This window comes from Equus przewalskii, chromosome 26 (genome assembly GCF_037783145.1).
Source record: "Equus przewalskii isolate Varuska chromosome 26, EquPr2, whole genome shotgun sequence".
Classification (NCBI taxonomy): Eukaryota; Metazoa; Chordata; class Mammalia; order Perissodactyla; family Equidae; genus Equus; species Equus przewalskii.
This window is the reverse complement of record NC_091856.1, coordinates 29486182-29509915: the sequence shown is the minus strand read 5'-3', so window position 1 is coordinate 29509915 and position 23734 is coordinate 29486182. Positions and strand designations below refer to the sequence as shown.

Genomic DNA, 23734 nt, shown 5'->3' with positions numbered 1-23734 from the left:
TCACTATGAACAGTGGGTTTATGAAGTCTGGCCACCCACTCATTCACCCATTCTGAGAACAGGCCTGTATTTTAATACAAGTCCACTGTGTCCTCAGTATGGCTCTTGCTTCCTGGCTGTGGGACAGGGCTTTGTGGCATAAGGCTGCCTGGGCCGAGTAGGCAGTGAGCACCCAGTACGCACCGGAATTTGGCGTGGTGGGCGAATTGGTCTGGTTGTTCTGCACAGCTGCGGCGACTGCGTGTGCGGCTGTCACAGCTGTCTTTGCAGCGTAGAGGTTGGCTTCTTCCTGAAACTTGCCGATATTTTTCTTGTACCTGATTCGTTTGTTGCCAAACCAGTTGGATACCTAAAAATCGCAGGGACATGAGTGAAGGGGAAGAGAGGTCAAAGGGGGAAAAAAAGCCAAACTTCCAATAATAATTGGACACAAGGAGAGACCTTGGGAGACACAATTCCAAGCCTGCAATCACCTCCTGTGCATAACGTATAATGGGTTTAGGGGTTCACTTTCTCTTTTGGCAAAACTCTCAAAACTCTTGGAACAATACTGCTTAGCTACAGTAATACTAAAACGGCTGGGAGCACTGTTCATTAAAAAATATTCAATTGGTATATAAATGATCAGTCGCCCCAAAAGTAGCTGAAGAACTAAACGAATAGTTGTTAAGTTAGGTAAATAAAAAGAAACACTTGAGAAGCAATGGCTTATTCCTTTTTGGGTCTAGAACAATTTTGGCAGCTGTACAGTAGAATCATGTCTGGCCTGCTGAAAAGAGTAACATCAATTAATAATGGATGAAAAACCCCTTTGTCTTCTACCTTAGAAGATACTGTCTGACTGCCAAGATGGGTGCTCAAGCTCTGCCAATTAACACGTGAGAAGGTCACAACTTGAAAATTCAAGTAATTCCAATGAGGTCAAATGCAAATATAGAGGAGCGGCTCCGATTTCATCAGGTGGAGTGCACTTCTTTCTTTTGCAAACTACTTATGATGTCAGCCAGCACAAATGGAAGAGATTTCTGAAGAGGATCTTGGCAACAGGCAGATTTCATTGACAGCAAAACTTCAGCCCAGGACTCATTGCTCATAGTTACATTATGCGTTCAGGCATCTGTAGCTCAGCTATATAAAGAAGCAGCTAAAGCCCACACAGCAATTTATAAGAAGGTACCCACTTGCTATATAAAAGGCTCTGACCTCTCTTTGTTAAAGTAACAATTTAAAAATACTTTCCAATAATTTCTTAATCTGTCAAAGTGGCATGTTGCTGTGTTATCAGGCTGGTGGAACACTGCTTCATCCCAAACAGCTATTCAGGGGCCTGCGGAAAAATAAGGAGCAGTATGAGCCCTCCAACCCAGTTTACACCAATGGGCATGCTTGTGACCGTCTCTGCCAAGTGTTTAATTGCTTTGGAAATAGAAGTCTCATTCTTCAACCTACGGGGCAGTCATCCTTCCAGAAGAAGCCAAAGAGCCCTGGCAAGGGAGTCATGTGAGGAAGACAATGTTGGCCTTGCTGCTGCCTGCATGCTGTCCCATCCTGGGGAAGCGCTCTGTGCACACATACATATGCAGGCACACTCAGTGAGGACCCATGCAGCAACCACGAGCATAGCTTCTTCAGACAGAAACAAGCCAAAACTCATCAGGAAGTAAATACACTACAGATGAGGATTTCCTAGATGTTTCTGTTCCACCATCATTTTTTCCTCTCTGAAGGACGCATCCCTTCCTTCCTTCATATCAAACAGTAGTGGTTATAACCATCATTAACTATCCCCTATGTGTCGAGCATTAAGCAGAGCCTTTTGCACACATTTTCTCATTTAATCTTTATCTCAAGGGCTAGAGGTGGTTGATTGAGGTGGTTACACAGGCATCACACCTGTCCCAAATCCAATGCCTTTTCTCTCTCCTCAAATTGTTTGACGTCTCAGCAGTGTTTGATACTTATAATTACCACCCCTCCTTCTTTTTTTTAAAGATTGGCATCTGAGGTAACATCTGTTGCCATTTTTACCCCCTTCTTCCCTTCTTCTCCCCAAAGCCCCCAGCACATAGTTGCATATTCTAGTTGTAGGTCTTTCTGACTCTGCTATCTGGGACGCCGCCTCAGCATGGCCTGATGAGTGGTGCCATGTCTGCGCCCAGGATCTGAACCAGCAAAACCCTGGGCCACTGAAGCGGAGCGCATGAACTTAACCACTCGGCCACAGAGCCAGTCCCCCACCCCTCCTTCTTAAAGCTCGCTCTTTGCATGGTTTCTGTGACATTATGCTCCTGCTTCTCCTCCTTCCCTGACACACCAGTGTGTGTATGTGTGTGTGCACACATCAGTGTACTTTCTCCAAGACTCAGCTCTTGGCCCTCTTCTCTCTTTCTCTAAGCAATCTTATCCATATTAATGATTTCAATTATTATCTCTGTGTGGATGACTTCTGGATTTCCATCTCTATCCCTAACTTCCATGAGGAATTTCAGTTCTCAATTTTTAAGACATTTCCATACAAATGTTCTGCCATAACCTCCAACTTAAGAGGTCAAAAATGGAACTCGCATGTCCTCTAAACGTGCACCTCCTTTTCTATTGTCTCTTTGTATTCATGGCATCTCTACCTCCAGAGATGTGGCACCTTGCAAAGTCCCTGATTCCACTGTTGGATAGTTTTAATAGATATACAGTTCTCTATGTGGAATGAATATCTGGTTCCCTTTCACTTCCACTCACTGGTCCTAGTTCCAACATCTATACTGTCACAACATTAGGCTCCCAAATAGCCCTGAGGGACCTGAGGGACCCTGCTGCTGGTCTTCTCTGCCTTCCCTTCTTTGAGCCCCATATGCTTGGGGCAGGTGCACATGATAATTGTGTAGGACGTGGCAGTGGACAGAAGAGTTAGGAGAGGACACAGGTGAGAAGGCAATGAGGGCCTGAGCCACGTAGAGCCCTGGAGTGGAGAGAGTAGATACTGTGGAGGAAGGATAGGCAGAATTTGATCACTGACTCGCTGTGGAGGTCAGGGGAGAGGGAGAAGCCAGAGATGATGCTGATGTGGTGCCCAGGCCTCCAAGAGGATGGAAACAGATGCACTGGCGGGGATTTCTGTACCAGGAGAAGTCAGCCTCCGTGACTATTAGGATCTATTCCCATACCAGAATTACATGACTCTGAAAACAAAAGTTTCAATCAAGATTGAAAAAGGACCCTAAAGGAATCCACTCTTATGCTACTTTTTAAAGCAAATTCTCTTAAACCTTAGCTCACTTTTCAAAAGCACGTCGTCAGCTCAGGAGGCAGAGCTAGAGAGCTGCTTCACAGTCTCCTTCAATACATAACATCACTCAAGCCTGTCTGAATATGGCTGGCAGGCCTTCGAAAGAGTTAAATATTGAATGTATCTATAGTGCAAAGGGAGATATTCCTGGGTGAGGGGGAATTTGGCATTTCTTAAGCATAATTAATGAAATTTCTCCAACGCTGAATTTAGCAACAAAGGCCCATCTTAGAATTCTCTTCTTCTAAACAATTCTCTGTTGGATTCTGTACTTTGTAGTTAATATTACCTTGACAATCAGAGAAGCTATAATACATTAATGAAACTTTGCCTGGAAAATCAGATTACAGCTTTATTAACAGTTTCATAATTGAGGAATCTCTGTACTATCGAAGGTCTCATCTCTAGATATGTAAGAATCCTGTGTTTATGCATACCCCCGGACCAATCAAACAACAGTCATCACTAATAAAGGTTTATTTAATTCTCACAGTAAAATTTTAATATCACCAGCAGCCTGGGGAAGCTTTAGCAAGTGGATTTGCTTGACATCAGATCGTTTCTATTCTGCTAGTCCCAATACTTCTTAATCTTTAATATCAAGGCAATTAAAATTAATGGCCACTCATCCGAAGCTACTGTGGGCAGTGTTTCCTTGACATCAATTGTTTGACGGGATTACCTAGAGGTTAAACTAACAAGCAAGGTTTAATTGGAAGCAATGAAAGAAGCAGTGATCATACGTTATGTTTAACCTGCGTAACCACATCTAAATGAATATCTAAAAATGTTAAACTATTTCTCAAATTAAAATATGCACGTCACATTCTGATATCACAGATTTGGGTATTGCAGCAGTAAGCTATTAAGACCACGCTGCTGCAACTGAGATCAGCATAATTAATATATAAATTGACACCTAAGTTCAGGAATTTTTTCCACCTTTTGAAAATAGATGGATACAATTAGTTGCAAAAGAACCCTAACCCTACCCTCACCCAGCAGGAGGCACCAAAAGCTACCCATCACCTGTGGCCCCCCCCACACGGTGCTCACAGTGGAGCCAGGCTGTACACAGGGGCAAGAAGCAGAGCAGAGCTTATTCCATCTCTGAACTGGAATGGTCTGCACATTGGTCCCAGAATAGAAACACAGGCAGGAAATTGGTGGCAAGAAAGGGAATACACTGTCCTGTGCTTCTCTTTTGAGCCACGTATCAAGGATTCATGACTCTGGACTGTGCAGAAGGCAAAGGGCCAGGAAAGAATTTTAAGATCAATTAAAAATGAGAGTAAAAACACAAGTACTCTCCTCCTCCTACTGATGTTCATTGCCATCAGCTCCCAGACCGTGAGCCTCTGGCAATCAGGGGAATGAGCAGTGAAAATTTTGCAGGCTGTTGATTCTCTGGAGTCCTTTGGCAAGGCCAAGAAGTGGCTGGAAAAGCTCCTGGTCTCTCCCATTTACTACAGCCACACATTTCCCCTAACTCATTTCAGCTGCAGATCGCCAATCACTTTTAAAAGGTAAAATGTTTTCATATGTGGAAGCTAAAAAAACCTCAGAAATAGAGTGGTGGTTACTAGGGGTTGGGGGAGGGAGTGGAGGAAATAGGGAGATATTGGTCAAAGGGTACAAACCTCCAGTTATAAGATTAAAAAGCCTGGGGATCTACTGTACAGCAGGGTGATTACAGCTAATGATACTGTATCATACACTTGAATGTAGCTAAGAGAACAGGTCTTGAATGTTCTCACCACAAAAAAGAAACGATGACTATGTGATGGGATGGAAGTGGTAGCTAATGCCTGTGGTGGTAATCATTTTGCAATTTAGAAAGGTATCAAATCAACATGTTGTACACCTTAAACTTACACAATGTTGTGTGTCAATTATATCCCAATAAAGCTGGAAAAAAAGTGAAAATGTTTTCCAAATAATATAACTAAATTAAGTTTTTATATCGCCTTTTTTTCCCCCCTGAGGAAGACCAGCCCTTAGCTAACATCTGTTGACAAACTTCCTCTTTTTTTGCTTGAGGAAGATTAGCCCTGAGCTAACATCTGTGCCAGCCTTCCTCTATTTTGTAAGTGGGTCACTATCACAGCAGTGGTGTAGGTGTGCACCCGGGATCTGAACCCCATGAACCTGGGCCGCCTAAGAGGTGTAGGTGTGCACCCGAGATCTGAACCCCATGAACCTGGGCCGCCTAAGTAGAGTGTACCGAACTTAACCACTAGGCTACAGGGCTAGCCCTCTATATTGCTTTTTTATGTTTCTCAAAAAGTTACTCAGAACCTTCGACTCACTTAGAATCTTTGAGGTAGATAAGTCAGACATGGTCAGTATCCCATAATGGGTGCTTGGGACTCAGGGTCTGGTTTCAAATCCACACTCTGCCATTTACTATAAGCGACTCTGGGCAGGTTATTTTAGTGTCTCCTCTCGTATACAATAAGAATAATAAGACTATATCTTCCTCATAGAATTGTTGGGTGCATTAACGATTTCGGCCCACAGCGATTACCTAACCACTATTAGCTATTACCATCACCATCACCCATGTTTCATCAATGAAGAAACAAGAGATCCAGACTATACACGAGTTGCAAAAATCACACAGCAAAGTGTGATGGATCCAGATTTCAACCCCAAGACTGTGTCAACTTTTTCCTTTTTTATAATCAGTTGGGATGTTTTCTGAGCATCTGTTATGGTCAATACTGTACTAGGTGCCATGGGGAGATGAAAACATAAACACGTACCCCTACATGCCTAGAATTTACAGTCTGCTTAAGAAAACAATGCTAGACACTCAAAATAATCAGTAAAAATTGCAGGATGGTGACGCTCAGACACTAAGCTATACAGTACAGATTCTAAGTACAGCAGGAATTTGGAGGAAGAGAGGTCCCAGCAGGTCTGGGAAATCAGAGGAGACTTCCAAGGTAAGGCAGAATTTCAATTGGACCTCAGCTTCAATTCAATAGTATTTTTATTGACACTAAGTAGTTCAGAGGTACAAACATCCAGAAGCTCTGTTAACACAAAAAGGCCAAAAACATAAGCTGCTGCCTCTCTCTCCCTGGACCTCTCCAAGATCCCTGAGACTTATTCCACTCTCTAACTTAACTCCCTTTTCCCTTCTTAAACTCTAAACTTCCCTTTTAGTGAAGGAGGAAGGAGAAGCCATCCTAAAGGAAAAGAGGAAAGAATCAAGGAGGGTTTCTGTAAGAGGTGACATCTGAGTGGAGGATGTACTGTGAGGAAGGCTTCTACTGGGGAGAATGAGGGAGCAGTGAGAGAGGAGGAAGGAATGGGTACAGCGACGAGTGCAGTAAAGGCATCTGAAGGACTGGCAGGCTCTGGCTAAGGAGCAGAAAAGAGGAGAGTGCTTGAGGCAAGGGAAAGCCCGAAGAGGAGCTCCACAGATTGTCCCACACCTTCCCCGCCAAGGGCTCACCAAGTGGAGGGGAGACGGAGATCGAGTCTGAGATTTCTAGGAAGTACAGTGGGGAATGGGTTCTGGTGAGGCCACCTGAGGCCAAGTGAGGCAGCCTTTCCAAGCAGGTGCATATCCCATGTCAGTTCTCTGCACACTTTTTGCTGGAATACTCTAAAGAAATTTTGAAAATAAGGTACCTGCTCACATATTTTTTATGCTTTGCACATTTTTTAAGTTGGCATCTACAATTTTTCATGATAAGTTTATATAGTTGTAAACAATGTTATTTCAGTATGTCATAAATGTTGACATTTTAAAATAAAAGCGTAACACTGTTCTTTAAAATGTATCCAACCAAATATAAGTAGCAAAGCAGTTTGATACCCACTATCCTTTTTAAAAATACATAAACTTGCTTTTCTTTAACAGTTGAAAATTTTGCATTCTTTTTTGTTCTTGGAAGTGTATTTCCATTTCATTTCCCTCCCATATTATTCTAATGCAATACACTTTTATGCTCTACAAAAGAGATATATGGAAATTGAAAATTTTAAACTGTTTTCTATTTCCTGTAATTATAAGGCTCTGCATATTTAATATATCCTTCTGGGTTAAGCTATCATTACATTTAGTCTAAACTTGATCAAAGTAATACAAACACTTATTTTGATAAGTGAAAATACTTACTTTGACCATCAAAGGTTTTCTCACATATGCATTTCGTAATCAGAGGGGCAGGGGGGTTATAGAATGCTGACTGAAGGAGGTTTGGTTATTACCAATATTTCACACCACCCCTGGCTGGGCACCGGAGCAGGTCTCACACTTTGGGGCAATGGGCCATGGTATTGGATGGGAGTATCCCTTTCATAAAGTGGGAAAAGGGCAAGTGGGGGAGGGGGGAGGAAAAAAAACACCCCACATGATGCTTCCACCTCAGCACTTTCTGAGGCACATGGATTTGAGGAAGGAGTGTATATACATAAGGAAAGTTAGCGGGTGAAAACCTTAAAACCATGCACACCCTAGTACCCTTTGGAAAATCTTCAGCTACTTAGTGGAGCATGTGTCACCTAGCGCAGACTGCCACCTTAAGGGAGCAGGCTAACTCTGGTTACAGCTTAACTTCTCTGTGTGAGTACAGTGTCGGAACTCCTTGGATGGGGTGTGCCTAGTAAAGACCTTTAGCTCTAAAAACTAGGGGCTCACTCAGGCAACTACTGCTATGTGTCACAATGACCTTTTGGAGTTAGACAAAGAACAGATTTGTCAGCTTCAGGAAATTAAAAACGTTCTGATTAAAGAAACAAACCTAAGAGGGTAGATACAGTTTACTTACTATTTAGCATAACCGTTCTGGAGAGTAAGCCGGCAAATATGCACATACCCTTTGACTCAGCATTACTAAGAACTTCTCTTCGGGAAAAATTTAGAGATAAATGTGCAGAGAGATTCACTACAGTCCTACTTATAGTAGCAAAAAAAAAAAAAGGAAAATTAATTTATAGCACATCTGTATAATGGAATATGATGATTGATTAAAAAAATCATATGGAGAAAGAATACTTATTGACCTGGGGAAATAGTCATGATATATTGTAAAGAGGAGGAAATGACATTTTTTTCTTTGCATACAGTGTGAGGATTTTTTTCATAAAAACACTGACATAGACATACATAGATGTGTGCACACACACATACACGTACGCACAGGAAAAAATTACTAGAACATACATACCAATATGTGATTATCTTTTAGAGTGAGTTTATAACTAATTTCTATTTTTGTGTTATTCTGTGTGTTTTCAAATATTATCCAAATTGATTTCAGATAAGCAGGTATTGGGGATTTTTTAAATTAGAAAAAATGCACTTTTCAATGAAAAACATAACCAATCTGCATTTTAAAAAAGCACTTAGAAGTCATTTAACAATCTTGAAGAGTGTAAGCGCCAGGCCTTATGCTGGCCCACACAGCTACAGGAATCAATAATCCCATTCCTGTACTCTATCTGGAGGACAGGGTTAGCAGGTCCAAAAATTCTTGAAATAATTAACATCAGACACTTTGTAAATCACAAGCCATTAAAATTTCCCAGATTGCTTTGCACTTAAGAAAAACTCCATGTTCAAATTAAAAATCTAAACCATCTATAATGTGTCTGTAGTCACCGAAAATCAGTTTATTAATTAATTAGCATTAATTGTATCTTACGTTTCTAATTCTATCACTACATTTATCATTTTAATAACAACGTTAAATAAAAGAGAAGAATGACTACTTAAAGACTTAATTTTCAAGAGGCAGAAGTGCAGAACTTTAGAGTTCATCCTTAGTTTTGCTTCCTTGCATAAAAGACATTGGGGAGAGGATCAGCATTTGTTTAGAAAAGCAGCAGCTGACACTGAAACATCATTATTGAAATTAGCAAACTGAAAATTTATGAAGCACAAATCTTAGAAAAATCTGCCATTGTGTTTCCCGTGTTTACTTGTGATGCATACTTTATGGACTGTGCCTAATTAAATGCAACAGATTATGAAATGTTGAAATGCCAAGTCGTGTATAATGGAACATGTAGCATATTTATATGGTAAACAATTTTACCTCTAATAAATAGTTTCTCCCTAATCAATATGTTTTCATCCCCATTATGTGACTCAATTTGAAATGAGGGATGGAAGCCAGATACTGTTCAATTTTTAAAGTTAACAGTGTTAATAAACTAAATCTCATTCCACACGGTGCACATTCAGTAAAGTTTATATAAGAATGGAAAGGCTGGACACACTGCAGATAACCACACGTGTACATTCCCTTGAGAACCCGGAGGGCAGTCAGAGCAAGGGCTTGAGAGCCAGACAGGCCTGCCTGTGAATGCCAGCTCCATGTTTTCCTAGCTGTGTCACCTTAGTCAAGTCACGTCATCCAAGGTTCTCCTTTCCTGGTCTGCAAGATGGGCTAACGCTGCCTACTCCTCAGGGATGTGTCGTGAACATTAAAGGAGATGACGTTAAAAGGCACAGACCTGTGCCCAGGATGTACTAGGCACCCAATAAATGCCAGCTCTCCAAACAAGGAACAAGAGCAACAACAAAACCCTCCACAGGCTATGCTTGCTTCCTGTTGTCACTGGGTCAGGTCACCCTTTTCACAGGAGCTTTGGATTCTGGGAGAGCCAGTCTGTGTTCCCAGTGCTGGTGGGGTACTGGCAACGGGGAACAGGCAGCAGAGAGAGAAGAGAAAAGGGGTGCTCTCCCGCACACCTGAGCATAATAAACTTCCTACCAGAGGAGGAGAACGCCCAGACCAAGAGCTCCTGTCTGTCGCACACCTGCTGGGCCACTGTCCTGCACAAACAGCTGACGGCACTACCTATGCCTCCTCGTCTCTCCTCACTCCTGCCCCAGCACAGCCACTTGCAGGACAATGCATTGGACCTAGAGTTGATGGGAACCCTGGCTTTGGCTCCTACTCGTAGCTATATTTCTAACAGCAGCCATCCATGGAGAGCTCATCATGAGCCCAGCATTGCACCAGGAACCCTACATGTATCACCTCACTTAGGCCAGACAGAGACCCACTTTGACTGACGTAAAAACAGACCTCAGAAAGGTCATACAGTGTACCTGAAGTCACACAGCCTTCCCTGTGCTTTTTCCACTAATCCTTATCTAATAACACCTGTTTTTTCTTAATACTCCATAAAAATCTTTACAATTATTTATTCAACTTTATTTCTTTTCCATTGTATTAAATGGCTAGGGCTACAAAAGTACATTCTACCTTTTCAGTGAAAAATATTTCAGCTCCTTTATGGTTAAAATGCAGGCTAGCCAAGAATCCAAACCATCTTTTCATTTCAGAACGATTTTTTTTTTTCCTTTTAGAAAATAAGTTCCAAATTCCTAAGAACTGACTTGAAAACCAACTTCTGAAACACAATCCACTTCTAATGGGAGAACTAAACAAACAGAAATTCAGTTTCCATAGCATTTGAAATAATTTAAAACAGATTCACTTGTCAAGTACTGTATTTTTTTATTTGAGGCTGTGAAAAATTTTATCGCCATAATGTATTGACACCCTCACAGTCTGGCTTTGCCCTTTCTACTCTCTGCATGAGAGACTGATAACTGCTCGTGACATTCACAAAGAGGCTCATCTGCAAAAGTATATAAAACGGCAGCCTCGCGGCCACAGGACACACAGAACAGATGACACCGTTCATCTCCCTAAAACACGTGCTGCCGGCTGGTGCTAAATTACCATGGATGGTGTTCTCAGTTAAAGACTTTTTTCTTTAAAATTTCCTCTCTTGTTTAAAAAAATAAAAATGTGGTAGGTGTACAACTGCATAGTTCCTCCACAGGCTCCACGGAAAGCCTCTGACAGACTTTGAAACACTGACATTACAACTGTGGACCTGCCTCCCGTCAGCTGCCCTGAGAGGTGGAGCCGTCTCCCAGGAACACATTCAGCATCTCAGGACTGAAACTCAAGAGCACTCTTTAAACAATAATGGACCAGATAAACTCCATGTAAAGCTAGTTCCTGTAACTGAAAACATCAAAATTTATTCAGTGTCTTATGTAAAGAAATCCTATAGTCAAGCCTTTTGTTTCATGGAAACCCTTATTTATTCAAACACCACTTCCTACCAAATATACACTCCAGTCTTCTTTTTTTAAAAATCCAGAAAATTGCTTTCAATTTATTGAAAATGGGGATATCTATCCTCAAAAAGTATACTATCCTTTCAACATACATAAATAATTCTCACTAAAAATGAATCACATGCATTTTTGGAGTATAGAATACATCAAGGGTAGGTTTTCAAAGACTAAGAATAGACACAACCCCACTTGCCCCCTATCCCTCCTCTGGCTCTCACCTTTGTGGAGCCTGTGAAAACCTATGGGCTGGGGGCTGATGGCACACTCCTTTGCCAGAAGTCAGAGCCTCTGTTCCCTCTTGCTTTTGGAACCTTTACAAGGTTCTGTATGCACAACATACCCAGAAAGAAAACTCTCATTGAATGGGTGACAAATCAGCATTTATTGAGCACTCATGATATACCAGGCCCTGTAACAGGCTTTCTACATATACGATCTCAAACCTCTGAAGAAATTATCATTATCCTAATCTTACAGGTCAAAAAAATGGAGACTTCAGGGGCCAGCACCGTGGCACAGTGGTTACGTTCTCACGCTCTGCTTCGGCAGCCTGGGGTTTGCCGGTTCGGATCCTGGTGTGGACCTACGCAGTGCTTGTCAAGCCATGCTGTGGCAGATGTCCCACATATAAAGTAGAGGAAGATGGGCATGGATGTTAGCTCAGGGACAATGTTCCTCAGCAAAAAGAGGATTGGCAGTTAGTTCAAGGCTAATCTTCCTCAAAACAAAACAAAACCAAAAAAAGGAGACTTCAGGTTAAATAATTTGCTTAAAGTCACACTGCTACTTAAAAGTGGAGGAGTGGAGTCTGAGTGGCTTCTCTGCACCTTCATACACTGACTGTACAGTCATCTGGAGTTTCTCAAAATAAAAGATACGAAGGGACAGTACCGCTGCCTAAATGGAACACAAGTAACAAAACTTAGTTGTGGTAAAAAATCTGGTGTACTCAAAGGGCAGTGGTCTACATATTTAACTTTAGGAAGCCAGGAGAGAGCAAAGGAAATTGCACGACTTTAGAACGTCTCTGCCCTCATGTTGCACCTAGTCACCTGAAAAGGTCCCAGCGGGGGAACGCAATCATTTCTTTTACCCGCTTCCACTCCTGGGCTCCGAGCTGTGCTGGGGTAAGTCCCAAGTCCAGGACGCTGGCTGGCTCTGCCAATGATTCTACCTTTCAAGACTCATCTTCGACCAGATCATTCATTCCACACACATTTGAAGAGTGCCCAGCAGGCACTGTGCTCTCGAATGCAGACCTTGACTCTTTCCATTACCTTCAACCTCCCAGATCCAATCTTACCCTCACCCTCGTTCTGGCCATGACCATACGTGCTCTCGTAAGAACAACAGATGTAACATTCTGTAGGGCTTCTGAAGGGCCAAGCACTAGTCTAAGCACTCCACGTACACTAACTCATTAAATCCTTATTAACAGTCCAATGAGGTAGGTTCTATTATTCCCCTTATTTTACGGATGAGAAAACGGAGGCATAAAGAATTTTAAAAAAGAAAAGAAAAGAAAAGAAAAGGTAGTGCATATAGTATGGTTTAGAATGAATACCCAAAAAGAACAGGTGTATTAAGAAACATTTTACAAAGACTATATAAGACGCTGCTAATTGCCTTTGGGGAGTGGGACTAAGAGTCTGAGATAGGAGGAAAATTTTTTATTTAAAGATTGGCACCTGAGCTAACATCTGTTGCCAATCTTCTTTTTTTTTCCTTCTTCTTCTCCCCAAAGCCCCCCAGTACATAGTTGTATATTCTAGTTGTAGGTCCTTCTGGTTGCTATGTGGGACACTTCAGCGTGGCTTGATGAGCGGTGCTATGTCCATACCCAGGATCCGAACTGGCGAAACTCTGGCCCCTGAAGCAGAGCGCTTGAACTTAACCACTTGGTCACGGGGCTGGCCCCAAGAAAGAAAACTTTCGAAAGAACTAACTTTTGGTTTTGTTGAGCCCTATTGTGTGTTTTTGTTAAATTTTCTTAATTTTTGCACTTATCTTTATTATTTCTTCCCTTCCATTTTTTGGTTTAATTTATTGTCCTTTAATATCTTGAGATAGACCCTTAGCACACTGATTTTCATCCTTCCCTCTTCTTATACATATTTGGAATACATACACACATATATTTTTAAAGTGATAAATTTCCTTCTAAGCAAGGCTTTAGCTGCATCCCATGTATTTTCACAGGTGTATTTTTCATTATTATTCAGTTAAAATATTTTCCAATTTCCACTGTGGTTTCTTTAACTCATGATTTATTAAGAAATATGTTGTTTTATTTCCAAACGTGAATTTTCTAGTTATCTTTTTGTTATTGATTTTTAGTTTAATTCCAATGTACTTAGAAAATATACTCTATGTTTTAAATTATTTACAATGTACTGAGAGGTGCTTTATGGCCCAGAATATCGTTAACTTTCAAAATGTTCTGCCGGTGCTTAAAAAGACATGTATTCTGCAGTTATTGGGTGCAGTGTTCTATACGTGCCCATTGGGTCGTTTGCTAATCACGGTCAAATGTTCTGTATCTATCTCACCCAAAGTGTAGCTCCAGAACCGTCAGCATCAGCGTTACCTCGGAGCTGCAAACTGTCAGGCCCCGTTGAACATGGAATCTGTATTCCAATAAGTTCTCCAGATCATTCTTATGCATGCTCAAGTTTGAGAAGAGCTGTTCTATGTCCTTACTGATTGTGTGTATGTGTGTGTCTTCTATTACAGAAAGGCGTGAAAATCTCCTACAGTGATTTTGGATTTATCTATTTTTCTTTGAAATTTTGTAAGTTTTTCTTTACGTCTTTTGAGCTTCTGCTAATGGGTACATACAAATACTGAGCTGCTGTGTCATTATTACTTAGTGCCTCTCTTTATCTCTAGTAAAATCTTTTGCCTTGAAATGTTCTCTACCTGATATTAATAGAGAAATACCAACTTTCTTTTGGTTATTGTCTGCATGTTATATTTTCCCCCATACTGTTACTTTCATTCTTTCTGTGTCCTTATGTTTTAAATGTGTCTCTTAGAGAACACATATAATTTTCATTTTTTTTGTCTTATCTGACAACATTTGCCTATTACTTAGAGTATCCAACTCATTTACATTTAATGTAATTACTGATATATTTGGGTATAAACCTATCACCTTACTGAGTTCTTCCTATTTGTCCCACTTACTATGCTTTTTCCCCCCTCTGCTTTCTTGCCTTCACTAGCTGCAGCTCCCAGTCAGCCACATGAGCACGAAAGCAAACCACTGATACAACCATTCTGTACCCATACAACTATCCTGTTTTTCACTTTCAATACTGTATTCAATAAATTACACAAGATATTCAATATTTTATTATAAAATAGGCTTCGCGTTAGATGATTTTGCCCAACTGTAGGCTAAGTGTTCTGAGCATGTGTATGGTAGGGTAGGCTAAGCTATGATGTTCAGTAGGTTAAGTATATTAAATGCATTTTCAACTTACAATTTATCATCATAAGTTGAGAAAGATCTGTACTCTTTTAGTATTCTTTAAGTGACTGCTCTAGAGATTATACATTCCTGACTATCAAAGCCTAACATTAACTGGTACTTTTACATTAATTGGTACTTTTACCATCTTTTGTAGAAAATGCAAGACCATTAGAACACTTACCTTCCCCTCCTAAATTACAAGACATTACTGTTGTGTATTTTAATTCTATACATATTGTAACCAAATAAGACATTATTATTTTAAACAATCAATATTCATTTAGATTCACATAATCATTTATCTTTTTTTTTGCTTTTCCACTCCTTCCTGTATCTTCTCCTTCTATCTGGAATCTTTTCACTTCTGCCTGAAGAACACTTTTTGTACTTCCTTAGAAAGGAAATGGGAAAATTCTCTCATTATTTACTGAACATGTCTTTAATTTACCTCCACTATCAAAGGACATTTTTGGCAGAAACAGAATTGTAGGCTGACATTTACTTTATTTCATCTCTTTAAAAATATCATTCTACCATATTATGGCTTTACTTTCATTAAGAAATCAGTGGTCAATCTAATTGCTGCTTCTTTGAAGACAATCTTACTTTTCCCTCTGGCTGCTTTTGTTTTGACTGTATTCAGTGTAGATTTCTATTTATTTATTATGTTTGGGGCCTGTAGGTTTTTTTTGAATCTAGGGCTTGGAATTGTCCATCAGTTTTGGAAAGTTATCAACCTTTACATTTCAAACATTACTTCTGATCTCCACTTATGTTTGCTTCTGGGACTCCAATTACCTTTATGTTAGACTTCGTCCTGTATCCTCAATGTCTCTTACTCTCTCGCCTGATTTTCTAACCTAGAGTCTCTCCGTTCTTTAGTATGGTTATTTTCTTATGACGCATCTTCCAGTTCACTAATTCTCCCTTCAGCTATGTTTAATCTGCTTTGAAATCCATACACTGAATTCTTAATTTTGGTTACTGTATTTTTGCTTCTAAAATTTCCCTTGATCTTTTTATGATTTCCAGTTCTTTGACAAAATTTTCAACTTTGCCTTTTATTTCCTTGGATATATTAAGCATAGTTATTTTACAGTCCATATCAGATTCTTTTTTTCCTAGATTTCTGTGGGTCTGTTCCTATTGTCTGTTATTTCTGCTGGTTTCAGTATATGTTGTTCTGTCTTCATGTATGTCTATTTCTTTTTTTAATTGTGTGCCCACTGTTGTATTTCCTGTGTCTATGGAAACAACTTGAAGCCTAGAATGATACCTTCTCCATAACATTTACTTTTGCTTTGTCAAGGCACCTACAAGTACTAGCCATCCAATTTCAAGGACTGAGGTATTTTGAAGCAGAATTACAGTCTCTGTGAGGGTGCATGTACTTGCAATGCAGCCTTACTACTAAGATGTAGCCCTAGTAGTCTAAGTCCTAACCCAAAGCAAGAGAAAGAAGGTAGCCTCCCTTAGTAAGTCCTAGATGCCTAAACACCAATTCCTACCCTCTCAGCCCTGCAAAACTGTCAAAAGCACTGCTTAACCTGTCAGCTTCTCAGTCACCCTCTCAGAATTGACAAATGACCCAAGGAAGAGTTGTTTCCCCTGGCCTTATTTTCTTCTTATCTGCAAGTACGCTGGCAACACCAGTATTCCCAGGGCCTCAACTATGAACTTAAGTGGATGACTCCCAAGCTACGTCTTTAACCTTGACCTTTCTCCTAAGCTGTATTTCCAAACTCAACATTTCCCAACTGGGATACTGATGGCAATACAAACCTGGCACAACTGTTACAAACCCTTTGTCTCCCCTCCATCAAACCAGCACTTCCTCATGTGTTTCCTATATCAGCTAATAATATCACCTTCTTCAATTATCTAAGCTAAAATACTCGGCTATCTTCTATTACTCTTTCCTCCTCACATTGTTTACCCAATCTCCAAAATATCAGTTCTACCTCCAAAATACTTTTCAAATTCATCCCTGTTTTCCACTTTCAGTGGCCTAATTTGAATCCTCACCACCTATATCCTGAATTATTCTAACAACCTCCTATGTGGTCACTAGTAACTCTCATTCTAGTGTTTTACCCTTCAAACTGATCTTACACATTGGTGCTAGATTTATCTTTCTTTCAATTAATTATCCTCTCCTCATTAGAATGTAAGCTCCACAAGGACAGAATCTCTATTGTATTTATTGTTATATATAGCACAGTGACCAGAAATCACTAGTTGAATAAATAAATTAATACAACATAGCCATCTAAACTGCTCAGCCTCATAATTGCAGGCATCTAAACATCTAAACACCATAATTGCAAACCTTCCCTAAAAAGGCTCTAGCCTGACCTTCTACCTAAATCATTTCTTCAACAAATATTCATTCAGTGTCTATTTGCTGGACACTGTGCTAGGCATTAAGAATATAGTGCTGAATAAGACCGCTGTCCTGATTAATGATGGAATTCAAGATCTATCAGGGGAACAGCATTAAACAATTCATTATTTAGGTATAACTGTGGTAAGTCCTGTCAAGGAAAGTATAAGAAGTTATGAGAATATATACGGGAAGATATGAACTGAGAGTACAAGGAAAGCTTTCTTGAAGAACTGACACTTGAAGTGAGCTTTGAAATAGTAGTAATGAATAAGACGTTTACACATATGTGTAGGGAAGACAGTGTTAGACCATTCTAGGCAGGAGAAATAGCATAATAAGAATTATTATTATAATTATTATTACATCTTCTTCTTACTCTTTGATAGGCACTCTGCTAGGTGCTTTACATATATCATCTCACTGAAAGTCCCATAACCCTATGAAGTACATGCTATTTTTATCCAAAGTATACTTATGAAGAAATGAGGCACAGTGAGGTTAAATGACTTGCTCAAGGTCACAGAGCTAATAAGTTGGGGGACTTTTCTAATCCTCTCAGTAGAAGGTAAACCCCTCCTTGTATCTTATTCCAAAATGGCACTCACCTGTGCACACCCCCAGACAACTTTGTATCCTTTCAGTAACATGTTTATCTGTCTCCCCCAAGAAATCTGACACTTCTCGGGGAAAGGACCCTATCTTATTTACCTTTGTTTGCCACAGTGCCAAACACAGTGCATGGTCCATGGTAGGCACTCAGTACCTGTTGAGTGAATTAGGAAAACAGCCAAAAATCCCAACAAGTACCTTTGGCTGGATCAAATTAACTTATTTATACTGTTTAAAGCTTCCACTCTCAAAATCCATACTCATTTTAGAAAATCAATATGCTTTCCACAAAGGTGACAGGAGGGTCAAGAAAGGAGAAGAGAAGTCAAAAGATAAGGACAAAGGAAGCCCAAGAGCATCTCTGGAGAATGCAGATCTCCTGGGTGGGACTATCACAGGGTCAACATAAGTGGGAAGCCAGGAGGCTTGAACCTGGAGGCTGTTCTGATCTGGTGTCTTTGCTTTTTGGGTTACACTGTATATCTTCTGTTCACTCATCCCTATCTACTCCTCTTTGCTCTGGGCCCCAAGAGGCTGACCTATACACGCCCTCAGGCTTCTGGCCAAAGGAAGTCACTGGTAGGAGATGAGAAGGCAGGAAAGTAAGGTCAGAGTATTTATTCCCCTGACTCCCTCACTGTAATACTGCCTTTACTTAAGGTCTTGGTTATTTGCCTTCGGCACACAGCTTCTGTGTCTTGGTTGGGTTCTATAACCATTCTTCCATCTCTTCAGGCCAAGAGGCCATAACCAGAACTGAGCATTACTGGTATTATCCTTTGTAGTTTCCTTGCATTCTGCCCACACTTCTGTAAACAGAACTCTCCTCAAATTATTCTAATTTGAGTGTGCCATCTGTTTTCTGCTGGGACCCTGATTGATACATTGGCCTCTTGGTCTGACGTGCCTCACAGAAGTGAGGCAATGGGAAGGTGAGCTGCCATGATGAGGGGAGGCATGAGGAGAGACTGATGGGGACACTCAAAGGGAAGAAACAGGCAAAAGAAAGTGAAGGGGACAAAAACTGGAGAGACCATGATTCTGATTACGGCCTCTTCTAGGTAAAGGAAAACTCAAAAAACACTACATCTTAGCTGGAAACAGTCTCTCTATCCTTAGTCGGGTATCACATCAAACCAGTGTTAGAGAGTCTCTCAAAAAAGCTTCCCTAAAATCTGCATAATATCTGACATCACTGGAGCAAGCTTGAGGCGCCATGTTAATCATGGTGCTGATTGTTTATAGAGAACGACAACAAGAAAAAATCAGAGGGTTTCCTTGTTTCCTTTAAATCTTGCAGATACGCCTTATCTGTGCTCGGTGTTACAGCAGCCTCAAGGCTCCCATCTTTTTACAACCTGCTCCTCTGTTCTTTGAACACTGTTTAACGATGTCCCATCTCTACTAGGACACACAATCAGAGCCTTTATAGAACAGAGGGTCTGCAGCCTTCTTTTAAGACATTGTGAAAGAACCACTTTAACAAAATAGCTGCCATTTTCCTTCAACTTGTCTCCAGTTCACCAACTGCGTATTTGCAGTAGAAATCTACTCTGCCTTCTGTCTACTGCCAAAGTAAGTGAAAAGGCATTTATGGATAGCTGAAAAAGATACTGCAATTTGATAGTCATCTTTTTTCCTGCTTTAATTATTATTTTAACTGGCTTCTTCTTATTTTAATAGATTTTTTTTAATAAGGAAATCTTACTTACAAATTTTAATTAGCTTACTGAACATTCACTGCTTTGGAATAAGTAGTTTAATGAGTAAGGAGACCTCAGACTACTAACTAGCCTGGAGTCCCTAAAGCAGTTTAGGGGGAAATGATGCAGCCCTAGTGATAGAAGCCCAGGCCTGTGCCTCACAAACCAGGACTCCACAGCCAGGGCCCGAGGTACAGGACTCACACTCCCTCTTCCAGGAAAAAAAGTAAAATCCAGTCTCTTCCTTTTTATTGAGAACCTCTGTGTAAGAACCTCCAGCTTTCCCGCTCACGAAGACTTGTGACTCCTGTCAAATCACTTAACTTCTCTGACCATCTACATGGTTAGTCTCCTCATCTATATGGTTAGATAATTTTTTTGACACTAGACTGTCATAAAAGGGGGTCTTGTGCACCACTTTAAAAGCTCTAAAATAGGCTATTTGAGTGAATGAATGAATGAACGAATGAATCTTAATGTTGCCAATTAACCTCTCTACCATTTCAGGCTCTCATCTGTTAAAAAAAAATCAATCTTCTTTTTACAGTACATTACACTTACGGTAGCAATGAAGAATAAGTTAACATTTTTCATTCTAAAAACACCTAGCAGAGAAAGTAGGGCCAGAGTTATTTAAATTCAAAATTGGAATCAGGAGAACAATGGAGTTTTTTGTGACTTGCTAACCTGAATAATCAATGCAAGTTAGCTCTATTCTAAAAAGTAAAAGCATATTAATATCTGCTCCACTAATTAAGAATATGTGACAATTTAAGTATGATTCTCAGTGCCTATGACATTTCATACAATTTCTTTTGTGAATTTTCAGGGTGTTATGTAAAAAGGGAACTCCAACTTTCTCAATCAAACCAAGACTTAAGAAATCAGAGATTTCAAATTCTGAATTCAGCCTGCAATTCTATGTTAAAGATATTTATATTTATAATATATTAGCATAAATTAATGTAGGACTAATATAAAACTGTAAATTTCTCACTTACCTGTGCCTATTCATATATCATAATATATAATGAAGTTAAAAAACTACAGCATATATCAACTTACTATGTCCAAAACCAAACTCTTGGTCTGCGCCCCAGAATCCTCCTCCAACACACCTAACGACAACTCCACCCTTCTACTGCGCAGGCCAAAAATCTGTCGAGTCATCCTTGACTGTCTTTCTCTCACATCCTACATCCAAACTATCAGTAAACCCTCTCGGCTGTACCTTCCCAATTATCTGGAATCCAGCAACCTCTCATTACCTCTATTACTAACGTCCTTGTCCAAGCCGCCGTCTTCTTCTGCCTGGATTATTGCAGTGGCACCCTAACTGGTGTCTCTGCTTCCCCTTGCCTCCCACAGTCTTTTGTCAATACAGCTGTCACAGTAATCCTGTTAAAACTTGTCAGATGCGTCACTCCTCAGTTTTCCGTCTCACTCAGAGTAAAAGCCCAAGTCACCACCCTGGTCTATAAGGCTCTTGCACCATTTGGACCTCAGTCTCTTAGACTTCATCTCCCACTTGCTCAGGCCACTTTTACCTCAGGGCCTTTGTACTTACCGTTCCTTCTGCCTGAAATGTTTTTCGCCAATCAGCCACATGGCTTACTCATTTATTTCCTTCAATCTTTACCAAAATATATTTTCTCAGGAGGGGCTTTCTTTACCACCATATTAAAAATCATACCCTTTAACTCCATAACACCTATCGCTTTCTAATTTATCATCTCATTTACTTATTTTATCTGTTTGCATCCTCCCAGGAAAATGTAAGCTCCATGACGCAGGTTTGTTGATGTTGTGTAAGTAAACTTTTAAGTCACGTAAAAAATTTATATACAAAAAAAGGTCACACATAAGTATAGAGCTTGATGAATTTTCATAAAATGAATACATCCATGAAACCAAATTTAGAGCAAGAAACATTCCCCTTTCCAATGACTATTCTCCCAAGTGTAAACATTATTCTGACTTCTAATACTAAGATTAATTTTGCCTGCTTTTGAACTTTTTAATAAATGGAATCAAGTTCTGACTTCTTTCACTTAGCATTATCTAGTTACATATAGCCTAGTTCATTCATTCTCATTGCTATATAATACTCCAAATATACATACATATATCACTTTTATTTTCCCATTTTCCTATTGATGGACATTTCCATTGTTTCCAGTTTGGCTACTATGAACATTTTTGCTAAGGATATTCTTATACATATCTTTTGGTGAACATATGTACACATTTCTGTCAGGCAGGGCAGGGGGTTTTGCCTGTTAAGTTCACAGATGTCTCTTCCACCCCTAGCACAGTGTCTAGCACATAATAGGTATTACAATAAATTTTTTGTTAACAAATGAAAGCAAATATTCTTTTAAAAATTATTTAGATTTAATAATTCGTATAAGACTTCCTTGACTTACATATGTAGGTTTATAATGCATAAAATTAAATTAACCCCTGAAAATCTACTATTCAACTAAATAAATATGCTATTAACAATACCACTGAAACTCCTTGAATATTCCTTCCCAATCCCATTCCACTTAACTGATTTTTTTTTACCATTTCCTTTCTTTTCTTTGTATTTAACCATATACATGTGACCCCTAAACGACATGCTGTTTGCTTGGCTTGGAAGTTTATAAAAATGATATCATACTATATGTATTCTGCGATTTGCATTTTTCAAACAATATTATGTTTCTAGGATGCAATCAATTGATGTATATAGCTGTAGATCATTTTTTTCACTGCTGTGTAGTAATCCATTGTGGGATTATACCACAGTGTATTTATCCATTTCCCCAGTCAGTGGACAATTGGCTTATTTCAAGTTTTTTGCCATTTCAAGCAATGTTACTATGAATGCTCTTACACGTGTCTCCTGATATTCACAGATAAGAGGTTTTCTAGGGCTATTTCACCTAGAGCTGAAATTATGGATCAAATGGTATATGTACGATCAAGTTTATAAGACAATGCTAACATTTTTCCTAAGTGGCTATACCAATTTACATTCCTACCAACAACATTTAAAGGTTTCTGTATTGTATATTCTTGCCAACAATGTGCAGACTTGGCACAGTCAGATTTAGGATTTTTTGCCAATCCAGGAAATGTAAAATGTTATTTCATTATAGTTTTTAAATCATATTTTCCTGATTACTAGTAAGAAGGATCTTTTCATATAATTGACCGTTTATATTTCTTCTTCTATGAAATCCCTGTGTCTTTTGCTTATTTTTCAAATAGGTTGTCTTTTTCTTACGAATTTATAGGAGTTTCTGAAGTATTTTGGATTTTAATCCTCTTGCTTATACACTTAGAAATGTCTTCTTGCAGTTTATGGGCTGTCTTCACATTTTAAAAAAGGGTTTATTTGAAATAATTTCAAACTTGCAAAAAAAGTTGCAAAAATAAAAACAGTGTAAAGGATATCTGTGTAGGCCCTTTACCCAGATTCACCTGTTATTAACGTTTTGCCCCATTTATGTGTACTTTCTCTGTGTATGTGTGTATACAGTCATGGGCTGCATAACGACGTTTCAGTCAACAACAGATGGCATATATGACAGTGGTCCCATAAGATTAGTCCCATATAGCCTCGGTGTGTAGTAGGCTATACCATCTAGGTTTGTGTAAGTACACACTATGATGTTTGCACAGCAATGAAGTCATCTAACAACGCATTTCTCAGAACGTATCCCTGTCGTTAACAACATGTGACCGTATACATACATTTATGTGTATGTGTGTTTATATACATACATACACACACACACACATATTTTTTTTCTGAACCATTTGAGGGTAAGTAGTACACATCATGGTCTTTTACCCCTAAGTAAGTGAGTGTTTATTTCCTAAGACTAGAGATATTCTCTCATAAAACCATAGAACATTTTACAAATTACAATTTACTTTAGTAAATTCAGCCCAGTAATATCCTTTATGGCATTTTTCCCCTCTAGTACGGGATCCAGTCTAGGGTCAGGTATTTGCATTTACCTGTCATGTCTCTTTAGCCTCTTTTAACCTGGAACATTTCCATGGCCTTTCTTTGACTTGTTTTTTCTTTTGAGGAAGATTGGCCCTGAGCTAACATCTGTGCTCATCTTCCTCTATTTTTTTATAAGTGGATTGCCTGCCA

General features: G+C 39.6%; 1 protein-coding gene across 3 annotated transcripts in view; it reads right to left on the bottom strand.

Annotated features, from left to right (window-relative positions):
* PBX3 (PBX homeobox 3) overlaps positions 1–23734 on the bottom strand; it is a 204842-nt gene that overhangs the window by 6290 nt on the left and 174818 nt on the right. For all 3 annotated transcript variants that reach the window (XM_070596514.1, XM_070596513.1, XM_070596515.1), the window contains one exon: positions 184–349. In XM_070596514.1, the coding sequence (XP_070452615.1) occupies positions 184–349 (166 nt within the window). The remainder of the gene's footprint in view (positions 1–183; positions 350–23734) is intronic.